At 37.6% G+C, this 12,718-nt stretch overlaps 1 protein-coding gene across 2 annotated transcripts in view; it reads right to left on the bottom strand.

Annotated features, from left to right (window-relative positions):
- The window catches only part of RAB2A (RAB2A, member RAS oncogene family), an 88,045-nt gene that overhangs the window by 46,325 nt on the left and 29,002 nt on the right, over nucleotides 1-12,718 (bottom strand). For both annotated transcript variants that reach the window (XM_006729454.3, XM_031023880.2), the window contains 2 exons: nucleotides 9,440-9,511; nucleotides 773-840 (listed from right to left, as the gene is read on the bottom strand). In XM_006729454.3, the coding sequence (XP_006729517.1) occupies nucleotides 773-840; nucleotides 9,440-9,511 (140 nt within the window). The remainder of the gene's footprint in view (nucleotides 1-772; nucleotides 841-9,439; nucleotides 9,512-12,718) is intronic.

The raw sequence follows: 12,718 nt of genomic DNA, 5'->3' as shown, positions 1-12,718 counted from the left end.
TCTCCCACTGCCCCCTGGCTTGTGCTCTCTCTATCCAAAAAAACAAAAGGCCATACAGCCTGGCAGGGAATGGAACAGGCACTCAGTGACTATAAGTGCGAGAAGCAAGGTGGCTTCAAGTGGTTGGGACTAAATCAAACTTTTTAATTTTTTTAAAAAAATTTTATTTGAGAGAGAGAGAGTGTGTGAGAGTGCGAGCACAAGCGTGCACAGGCAGGGGGCGTGGTAGGCAGGCAGGCAGAGGTAGAGAAGAAGCAGGCTCCTGACTGAGCTGAGAGCCCGATGCGGGACTCAATCCCAGGATCCCGGGATCATGACCTGAGCTGAAGGCAGACGCTTAACCGACTGAGCCACCCAGGCGCCTCGCAAACTTTTATTTTTAAATCAAACGTTTAATATTAACAAACTGTCAGATCAAGTGACTCTACAGGGTTTACATTCGTTATTTTATCTCATACGTGTACTTTAAATATGCTGCTGCTTTATTTTCTTAAAAACATAGTTTCTAGAGCATTTCCACTTAAGACCACATAGCCTGAGCCTTTGTTCAGATATGTTCACTAACACCCAACACCTGCAGTACACCTGTTGAAAAACGCTGCATAAGATAACCTAATCTTTTCTGGCACCACATTTCATCTCATGACTGCAGGGGTGATGGTATCCAACAAACCATAATAGGCATAAAATGACATTAAAACAAAACAAAACACATACTATACTTTCACAAAACAACTTTATTGAGGGCATACAATGTATTTACTATACTTACCGTATCCCATATCTGAAGTTTTATCTGTTTCCCATCAATAGTTATCATTCGAGCACCAAACTCTACACCTGAACAGACAAAAAATGATTTGTTACACAAACTAGAGGGACTATATTTCACATTTAAGGATTTTTTAAAAAGGATGTCTTCTTCCAGGACATACTATGCCAGGTGATACATAAACTTTAACAAATATCGCTCCTATCCTTAGAAAACATATAATCGAAGGCAGAGGTGCTAAAAAGCATAAGGTAAAGACACAATTAAAATACTAAGATATTCAAGTCTAGTACAGTTAGAAAACAAACTGTGGTCTTCCTGTTTCACAGGCTCAATAATATAAAAACAACTAGAAATGAGATTCAAGAACCGTAATTATTAGTAACAAATACTAAAATTTCTTAAAAACTATTAATGTGGTATAAAAATCACTGGAAGGGATAAATGCACTTCAACATCACAGTTTTGGTTCCCAGTGTGGGTTATCAACTAGAAAAGAAATCTCCAAATCTACCCAGGAGAGATAACCACTGTTTAAACATACTTCCAAACATTGCTCCATAGGTAGCACATTCTGTGTATACACACAAAAGTATACAATTTATGTAAATGGGACCATATAAATGCTGTTCTGCAATTTGCTTTTCAGTCAATAACATAAACATTATTCCATATCACAAATCTCATTACACATCAATAAATATATAAAACTATGCCATTATTTTTGATGGCTGCATAATAAGCCAACTTTACTGAGTTGGTACTCTATTGCTACAAATTCAGGTCATTCCCAAATTTTCACTAAGTAGTTAAAATGGAAATGAACTTTCTGCATACTTTTTTCAGCCAATGATTATGATTTTAGGCAAATTACAGGAAACAGAATTGTAGGTCAAAGGGAGTATATACTTTACACTTATAAGTTAACCACTTAGGCTTTTTTCCTTCATTTATCATCTTTTTTGGAAAGCACTCAGGCAATCATCAAAACAGGAGGAGGAGAAAAGAGGATAATTTCAGAACAGCACACAGCTGTGAAGGAGATTCTGAAAGAAGTCTATCACATATATTACACGAAGTCATTACTGCTTGAAGTGTGCTCTATCAGTATTTAGATCAGAGTCAGGGTGAAGGGAAGACACACATGGTCCTCAGAAACCAGATGTCATCCTGGCAGAAAAACAGCTTCTAGTTGCCCAGGGAAGGGCATACTGCCCAGTGTCAGAATTCCACTTCAGCATCTCCTGTAATTCCCCCAACCATGATCAGGAGGATGGGATAGACAGGTAATTTGTCCTTTCATGATATGTAACTTGAAGGTTTTAGTCTACATTTTAATACTGATTCCATCCTAGGGACATAGTCAATACCAAAAAACTAATGGTATGTTTCTCAGCCTCAGAAATAAAGAAAAGGTAGAGACTAGGCTCAGGAGTCATGATGTACTAGAATGAAAAAAGCAAAATTCCAAAATTATGCCATATAAAATCATTTTTTATATCTACCTAACTATATATTCATTACAAATACATGTAAATACATACAAACATATATTCACATGTATTCTGTGCTGCAGGGTGGGAGACACACAAAACAACCACCCATCAGCTTACCATTAATGACATGAAAACGAGAGTAGCTGAGGGGAGAAACCAGTGGCTAAATATTATACAAATGTTCTTTGAGGTGTCAGTATTTAAAAGGAATGTACTAATATACAAAATTCTACATAGCTAGACATTTAACTAGGTGGGAGCCTTTTCATGACTCTATTGTTTCTACCCACAAACGAGAGAGAGAAATCCTGTTTTTCCTTTCATTGTCATAGGCGAGCTTTTAACCATAATCCGAAAATGATGCATTGTTCACCGGGATTAAAGATTTCTTCAACCCAACACATAATGTCAAATTTGACAAACAACAACAACAACTAAAAACTAGAAATAGACCCTTGGACTGATACCAAGGTTGGACAGGCAAGGCAAGCAAGGGCAAGCAGATGCTCCTTCTCGGGAACTGACATCTTGAGCACAGGGATGCAGATATGACAAGTGACCGGCATGCATTCTGTCCCAGCAGATGAAAAGCGCAGAAAAGCTCCTGCTTCCTGGCCCCTCACATGCTTCATTCCTGCCCACTCCCAAGTCCAAGGCTTCTCTCTTCTGTAGGTTCTATATAAAACTCCAGGTATTCTAATATATATCCCCTTTTGCTTAACTTAGCCACAATTGCATTTTGGTACATTTATCTCTTTATTCAAGGTAATAAAGGTTGTTTGAAATGAAACAAAAACAATCTGATTTCAGCTTCAGAACCGTAACTCTTTCTCATTTACCTACTTTTAACTGGGCTCAATGCGGGTTTTACCTTTGTAGTCTATGTGGCAAAAGAAAATACTGAAACCTAAATGTCCTGTAAGACTCGGTAACACACAAAAAACTGAAAACCTTATTTCTCTTCTGCATTATTAAAATTTTTTAATCTTTTTCCTTAAATATATACATATGCTTGAGAATCCCATTTTCCCTATCTTTTTTTCAAGGGATAAACCATCATCCTCTATGCCCTTGAGGCTCTCTTCCCAAATACATTTTCAATTAACAGCCAATTTGGCTGCCAGAGAAATTGTCTGTGGAGCCAAATGCAAGAAGGCCTCATTTACCTGACATTGTTAGGGAGCGATTCTGATTTTTTCAGATATGTTATTCACTTGCAACCTTCCAGAACAAAATACTCTGAATGTAAATACATACACTTTTTACCTCTCTCTAGATCATTATCATCCTTACACAGTAAGAACCTGAAACCTTGCAGAGTAACCATTTATTGAGCATTCAATGATCGATACCTACTAACTGTGGGACCTTGGGCAAATTGTTAAATCTCTTCTGCGTCATAGTTTTCTTATCGTAAAATGGTATTAATGATACCCATCTCCTAAGATTTTTTTCAAGATTAAAATGGTTATTACACACAAAAACACAACAGTGTTTGGCATACAGTAAGTACTCAGTATGTGTGAGCTATTATTATTATTCCATACTGTACACCAAAATTTCTAAATCACCACTCATATAAACTAATGATGACAGCCTGTTTGAGAAAGAGCCACCTATTGGAGCCAGGTGATTGTGGGGCTGCCAAAGCAGAGAGCAGAGGTAGACCAGCAAGAGAACATATGGACTTGTTCCAGGACCTAGACGTTATAGAGGTTCAAAACAGGGACTTGTGGGAAGAAGACTTTATTCCCCTAATTCTGGAAACAAGAGGAAAACGAGGTATTAAAGAGTAGTTCCCCTAATTTTCTATGAAAAATGAACAGCACATGCCATACTTAAAGGTAAACCACTAGAGGAATTCAAATTACAGAGAAAATGATTATAATGCCCTCAACTTGTAAATTATTCTACAGATTTTGGTCACAAATTACAAGAACAAAACTAAAAGGTGCAAATGTTAGCTAAAGAAAAAATTATGACTTACAGATATGACCAGGCTACCCAGAGCATGCAAACTAAGTAAACAAAAATAACGGTGGAAAAAAACCTCTATCCACAATAGTAACGAAACCTATAAAATACCAAAATAAACTTAAAAAAAGCACAAGGTCTGTATGAAGAAAATTATAAAACTTTACCGAAGGGCATTAAAAAAGTTGGAAAAAATGAAAACACATGTGTATATAAACAGGTGATCTTAATATACTAAAAAATGTAAATTGTCTCCAAATTAACCCATAAATAAAATTCTTCTCAACCTTTAAAAGCCTCACTAGAAATTTTGCATTTTGGCAAACTGAGACTAAATTTCATTTGGAAGAACAAATTCACAAGAATGATCAAGAAAACTTAGAAAAGGAAAAATGCCCATCACAAATTAAGTAGACTACAGTTACTATAAATATCACTGTGATATTTTCTCATGAAATAGAGGGTGAAAAAAAAACAACCCCAAAACAAAAAGAAAAACCCCTAAACATAAATGGAATAGATTTGAGAGCACCCTAACAGGCTTGCTTACATATGGAGATTTAGCATAGGATAGAGGTAATATTTCAAACAGGAAAGAAAGATGGCTTATTTAATTAATAGTATGGGGCCACATGTTATACGTGGATTAAAGAAAATCATATACATGGCCATATACCAGATAGGGTACAAATTTATAGTATTCGAAAAATAATTAAGAGAATATTATATAAGTTTTGTATTGGGGAGCCTTCCTTAATAAGGCCTGAAAGATATAAAGAAAAACATCAAAGGATCTAACAAAACAAAAAAACTAGTACTAGAAGGAGCAAAGATAAAAACAGGCAATTCAAAGAGAAAAGACATAGAAGTAGTTCTTAAACATATAAAAAATGCTCAGCCTCACTAAAAATTCAGGAACTGGAAAGTAAAAAAACCCACTTTTCTCTCTCCATTTCACAGAGTAATAACACAGAAGCAGCAGCGAAGGGCAAGGACAAACAGCAACAGGTACTTTTTTCAGTACTCCGGTGGAGGGAGTGCAAACCAGAACAGCTTTGTGTGATTGTTTATGAATACATTTTAAAATTCTAGAAGGCGACATACACACCAGTGGATGCTGGAGGGCCAAAGGCAAGTCATACGGGGAATTTAACTTTCTCTGGATTTTTAACAATGTTTTCATAATAACCACACCCTGTCAAGAAAATACATTTACATTTTATTATTCAGGTAACAGAGACTTTGTGAGCTCTAAATTAGATGTTCACAGGTCCTCTAAGCTACCTTCCTAGTTCTTGGCAATGTTATTTTAGGTAACTAGAGTTATCTCAGAAAACTGAATCCCAAATAAATGAGGTGCGTTTTTAACTGATTTGTGGGAAGCCAGATACAAGAAATAATGCTTTGATTCTACCACCTTTCCCCACAATGACTACTCTCAGTCATTTCTTATAGGATGACTAGTTTAAGGACGTGGGGGAGATAGGCAGGAAGATGGCATCAACATATAAATGGCCTGGCCTCTAGATCAGTGTTTGTCAAACTGTCCATTAGTAGGTAGTCAAATAAATGTACTGGGAATTAGTGGGCTGTAACTAGAATTATCTCTATACAATGTAATTAAACAGCATTAAACAAATGTACCCATCAAGAACTGTAATGTTAAATGTTACTTTATGAAGCTTTCTACCCAGACAGATAGTATATTCTAAATATAGAATCTTTATAGGTACCAGGCCCTGGAGATACAGCAATGAACAAAACAGTTAACTGTGCTATCATGAACTTAACTTTTATACTGGAGGGAGACAATATACACTTATAATCACTTACATAAAAAGTTAAGGAGAAAAATCTAGGAGAGAGGATGGGTATGAGGGTGTGTGCGTGCATACAGGTACACTTGAGAAGACGTAGCAGGAAAAAAATCAGGAGCTGTTTGGATCACGTTAAATGATCATCTAAGAGAAAGGAGAATGTTGAGGCAGCAGCTGGATATGTACACATGGGGAGGAGAGAGCCTAGTCGGAGTGAATTCAAAAAAGAATGAGGGGAGGAGAAAAACGAGAGATAGAAAATACAAACAATTCTTTCTGAGGACTTTTGCTAAAAGGGAACAAAAGGATTGAAAGCTGGAAAAGGTAAGTCATGAAAAATGACAATCAAAAAGGGAAAAACGAATGACACCTAGGAGAAAAAAGAACTGCTGAAGCAGTGTTCTTGAGCAGGCCTTGGCTAGCATCTCCTAGTTCATCCAGGTAGCAAGGAAAAGGTGGAGTTTATGGGCCCAACACAGGTAGGTAGGTCTACGTGGTGATGGAGACTTGTGAAAATGCTCCTCTGCTTGCCTCTATTTTCTGAAATAGAGACCAAGGTTATTATATGAGAGAAAGAAAGGTGCTGCATGCTTCAAGAGCAAGAAGGTCTAACACAGTTGTACAGGACAGTGGAAAATGAATGGACTGGAAATAAATTGTAATTGTCAAGCAGCTGGAAGTTAGTGTCTAAGAAATTAACAGGACATTAGTTAGCATAGCTCTGTGTTCTTCTCCAAGCAGGATGGAGTGGGTAGTCAGATTTTACTTATGGGTTAGCCACAAGAATGTGATGAAGCAAAGGAGGGGGCGGGGGATTGAGGGCGCATGCAGGAGTGATTAGAATGACTTAATTACAGTGGCTAGAATTAAAGCTGGGTAAGAAGGGAAGCAGGACCACCAGAGGCGTGAGAGTAGAAAGACAGTAGGATCAATGGATTATAGGACTGATGGGCCAAATAAATAGTTAGTGTTAGCAACTAGAGGGTGTGAGCTGGAAGGATGGGAGAACAGTCAAAAGGCCAGATGCATGAAACTGAGATTCTGGAGTGCTTCCGGATACTGGTAATGAACAGGTCCTGGGCGTGACTATGGGAGTGAGTAGCTGAGGCAGAGGGGAAGCAAGATCACAGGAGGAGAGGAAGTAAAGCAACTGAGAGGCCAGGATGTGTGTGTGTGTGTGGCGGGGGGACATGAGGGGGTGCACTCATATGTATGCATAAGTCAATAATATAAAATAAATTCCTAGCTGGGTAATCAATATTTAAAAGCCACTGCTCCAGTGCTTCTCAAACTTTTCATATGAATCACTTGGAGATCCTGCTCAAATGCAAAATCTGACTCCGTAGACTCTTTAACAAGCTCCCACAGAATACTGATGCTGCTGGTCAGTGCAATAGCGCTTGAACACACCTTCTGAGTAGCAAGGCTCTAGTCTAGACCTTCAGTGTAACTGGATCCAGGATGCTATTTGTAAACTGCTTCTTTGATTCCTACGTTAACAATTCTCACTGAGACAGTAGTCAAAGGGTAAGGGGTATTTCATAGACTCATCCTTGTGTTTTACTTTCTCTGCTCCCCTGTTTAATACTTCTTAGTCATGACCCGACCTTAGCTTTTTCACCTTCTTCTATTCATCAGACAAAGGAAAGTATGCAGCAGAATCAAGATAATGTCTTATGCCTATTTCAGCAAACACTCCAATGTTCCTTTAAAACAAATACATGCCACTAACCTGAAAAATAAATTCCATGATGGGTGTCATAAGGTAGAGCAGTCAGGGTCCAACCAGAAAAACAGAAACCATATTTAAATATTTAAAACAGAGGGAATTTAATGTAGGGAGTTAGTTACAGGAAAGAAAGAGCTAAGAAGCTCAAAGAAGGGATGGTGAAGAAGCCGAGAGATTAACACCAGCGGGAAAGTGCTACCATCCCGAGGCTGGGGGAACAGAGAATCCGGGGTTGGCAGACCTTAGAAGCCAGACCATCAGTGGGCCTGTCACCACCAGAGGTTGGGGCTAGAGTCCTGGAGGACATAAAGTTAATCCAGGCAGACAGAGAAAAGAAGACGCTTGGCTTCCCTTTGCTTTTAGCCTTCGACCTCCCAAAGCCACACACCAGCAAACCCAGAGGGAAGCCAGCTGGTACGGCTGTGGGACTTACAGTTCCAAACAACCCCCTTTGGTCCACCTCCTCTCTCTCCACAAGTACAGGCCTTGCCGATTTCTGACAGCAGGCTTAAGCCCACCCTCTCCTTCTAAAGTGCCCTAACACCTTAGAAATGTATACGAAAACTTCACGAAAAGGGAGACACTTTCGGTTAGTTCCCTATATTAAAACCAACGGAGTCAGGCCTAAGAGACAGCTATCCAGGTTTAGACCATCTGGGCAAAGAGCAGATTCTACACAAAACTGCGCTCACAGAAGTTAAACTATGAAATGAAATAAGGACCAGTATGAAACAATAGTACCTGTTTTACCCTTCATTATTGTATATACTTAAAACTAGTAAAATTAAAATGGAATCTGAATATTCTCATTGATAGTAGCCACTTGGGAAAAGATTTCCATATATCCACAAAGTACATGTGGTTTGGCTGAAAATTATTAATTCATCTAATAATTTGATTAACAAACTCTATGTTTGATTTGATATTCTAAAAATACACAGGACATGAGACTCAACTTGCTTTTAAGGATGATTTAAAGATATCTGTAAAAAATAAGCAGTCACCGGCTGAGAAGACACACCAAGCTATCAGTTATAAAATCAAAGTAGATTTCAGTCTAACAGTTACTGGTAACTGTCTCATTTATTCTTTGCAACTTAGGACACTAAAAATGCCTGCTGGCAGTTTTTCTCAATTAGTAATTATAGGTAAACCTAAAGCATCTACCATGTTGCCCGGCACTGTTCCAATGCTTCACATTTATTAACTCATTTATTGCTCACAATAACTTTGTGAAATTGGTACCACTATTATTCTCATTTTACAGATAAAAGAAACTGAGGCATGGAGTGGTAATGTGGCTTACCCAGCTAGTTAGTTGCACAGCCTTGGTTTGAATCCTGGCAAGCTGGTCTAGTCTCTGATCATACCCCTATGCTATATTGTTTTGCAATCATTTGTTTGTTAAATACAATCAAAATCTTAAAATATTTATGTCTTCCTGCTGTTTTCTGACCACTTTTACAAAGTTGGATAATATTTTTACCATACTCACATATTTTTAAAAAGTGTTGGGATGAAACTGCACAGCAACAAATCTAGTTCATGGATTCTTTTTGATTCATCATCAAAAGAATGGACCCCCTTTAGCACATTCCATTTCTACTACCCAAAACTTCTGAATGTTTCTCATCTCTTGTATAAAACTTACCGATAGTCAGGTCATGCACTGGCTGAAACCTCTTGTCTGTAAACTGTAGCAATAAGCATGATTTACCAACACCTGAAAGTTAAAAAAATATATGAGACAAAACTCACAAAAATTAAGAAACACTTTACGAAAGCACATAGAAAAGAGGCAGCTAGGGTTTCTGGTGCTCTGTGAACAATCTAACCAGAAATTCTCGGTGCTCTGATTTCCTGGGAAATTATGGGATTGATGATTCAGGTGGAAGGTGTTAACCAATCCAAAACACCTTTTCATCCTTCGTTATTCATTCGACATTTTAATCTGAAAGATAAAACTGGCAAGAACTCTTAGGAGACAACCAGGCAGGTCCCCCTAGTAGCCCCTATCACAGTACTCTAGCAATTAAGGGTTAATGCCTTTGTTTTTTTGTGTAGTAGTGAAAATATTTAAAAACAAAGTAATCTCTTTTTGTAGTTTATCTTACCTTCCTACAACCAACCAACCAACCAAATTGGCAGTTAAATGTGGGGGATCTACTTTGCTCTATCTTCTGGCTAATTCATTTCAGGATCAACTCTGTTTTTTTTTTTTTTTTAAGATTTTATTTATCTGAGAGAGAGAGAGAGAGAGCAGGAGCAGGGAGAGGGGCAGAGGGAGAAGCAGGCTCCCTGCTGAGCAGGGAGCCCAATGTTAGCAGGACCTTGGGATCAAGACCTGAGCCAAAGGCAGATGCTTAACCAACTGAGCCACCCAGGCGCCCCCAGGATCAACTCTAATCTGAATTGCATCCCTTCACTCTATCACCAAATTTCACTTCCCTAAGGTCATGAATAACTTCCACAGTCCTAATTAAAGATAAATTTTCTGTATTCATCCTACTCATCCTCTGAGAACTGGTAACTGAATACCACACCATCTTCCTACTCATTTGCAGGCCCTTATCTTCACACTCAACCAACTCTGCTTACTTGAGAGCATCCTGTGCTTCCTTCATTCTTGCACTCAAAAGACTTTACTGAAATGCTAACTGTGCTTTGCACTTGGGACCTGAAGATACAATCATGTGGAATGTTTCCTTCCTTACAGTCAAGTACAGGTAGAAAAATTAAACATTACGAATGACAAATAACCTATATGAACTGTAATTTGAAATAATTATAACTGCCATTTGAAAGAAGAGAGGACTATGAGGAAGAGTAACAAGATCAATTTAGACTGAAGGGCTGGAGGTCTTTCTGAAGAAGTGACACTTAAACTAAGCTGTTCAAGGTCTTCTAGATTATAAACTCAATGAGAGAAGATGATGAATACCTTGCTGTCTTATGGCAGAGATAAGGCAATTAATGATTTTGCTGAATGATTGGCCCTAGTGTCAAATGTTACAAAGATTGTCAAAATGCCCAGTAAACAACTCAAAGAAATGTGTGTGTATATGGTTATGCTTTGGGAAATACTTTATTTGTTCAAAGTTTTCTGAATGTTTTAACTAAAAATAAACATATTTGACCTTAATTTTCTTCTCTTTTCTTTTATCCATGATTTCTTTTTTACATTACAAAAGGTGTAAAGCCAAACGCATTTTATCAGATTTCTAGCTCCTCTGAATAGCCTTTCAGATCTAGGATAGAAAGGAAATCATTTTTTAAGTGTGAAGGTACAAAATAAGTGAACATCTGAGATATGAATCTTCAGGTTTTTTTTTTTAAGATTTAAAAAAAATATTTTTAAGTACAAACATGGGGTTTGAACTCACGATCCCAAGATCAAGAGCCACAGGCTCTAGGACTGAGCCAGTCAGGTGCCCCAAGGGTTTGCTGTTGTTTTTCCAGATTGGGAGGGGGAGGGGGCAGACGGAGAGGGAGAGACAGAATCTTCAGCAGGCTCCACAACCCTGAGGTCATGACTTGAGCCCAAATCAAGAGCTGGACGCTTAACTGACTGAGCCACCTAGGCAGCCCCACACCCCTTTTAAGTAGACTTTTTTTTTTTTTAGACTTTTTATTTTGAAGAGCAATTTTAGGTTCACTAAAACTAAAAACTGGGCAGAAAGTACAAAGTTCCCATATACTTTCTGCCCCACAGGAACACAGCCTTTTCCACCAATACTATCTATACCAGAGCCATCACACTTGCTACAATCCATGAGCCTACACTGACACATAACTATCAAAGTCCATAGTTTACATTAGGGTTCACTCTTGGTGTTGTCTATTCTATGGGTTTTGACAAATATATAATTTATTTACCACTATGGTATCATACAGAATAGTTTCACTAACCTAAAAATCCTCTACGCTCTGCTTATTAGTCCCTCTCTCACCCCCAACCCCTGGGAAATGCTAATCTTTTTACTGTCTCCATAGTTTGCCTCTTCCAGAACGTCATATAGCTGGAATCAACAGTATGTGTAGCCTTTTCAGATTGGCTTCTTTCACTCAGTACCATGTATTTAAGATTCCTGTGTCTTTTCTTCATTTCTATTTTTAAACATCCAAATTTTCCCATGTGGTATACAAAAAAATTATAATTAGAAATCACATTTTATTGTGATTTATTGTTTTATTGTGAAACCTCAAGAATCATCTAACAGACTGGCAATTATTTAAGTAATACAAGAGCCTAAAAATCTTTCTTACCTCACAACAGAACATGTATTGCTTTAGTGATACTTTAAGTGATACCACTTATTCTGACCAAGTGCTAGTTAAATATAGAAAAGGCTTGGTGATTGGTTCTTCACTTTAAAAACTCCATATTCCTTCTTCAGGTAATCAAGTATCTTTCATGTTAGAGGGTTTGGGTAATTTGCATCCTTTGCAGGACATCTTTGATTTAATACTTGTCCTTTTTATAATATAAAATTGGCAAAAATCTCCAAGGCTTCTGTCACCAATTTTCCTAAGAACCTCTCTTAATCCTTGATATTCAGATAGTTCTTTAAAAGCATCCTCCATATCCTTCCTCTTCTTCAGCTATTTATTAGTCTAAATATCAGATCCCCATTCATCAATGGCATTATATGGAATTCAAGCAGTGCTCCAACATTTTTACATACTTCATGAAATCCTATATATTTTGCGGGACTTGTAACTGATTCGTCCTTCATTTTCATAGAGAATGATAGTCAAATATGTTGATTTTCCTGAGGGGAGACACTTAGAAAAGATACAGAATGAAGAATAGTTTAAGTGGCCAATGAATATTTTCATGTTATTTTAACTGTACTGTCAAGAACTTTGAAATATTTAAAATTTATGATTCCCAACAACAAATAAACTTATATAAAGCTTCTCTCATGCC

This window comes from Leptonychotes weddellii, chromosome 4 (assembly GCF_054177405.1).
Source record: "Leptonychotes weddellii isolate Sample4059 chromosome 4, ASM5417740v2, whole genome shotgun sequence".
Lineage (NCBI taxonomy): Eukaryota > Metazoa > Chordata > Mammalia > Carnivora > Phocidae > Leptonychotes > Leptonychotes weddellii.
Note: the sequence above shows the minus strand (reverse complement) of the source record. Positions and strands in the feature narration are given on the sequence as shown.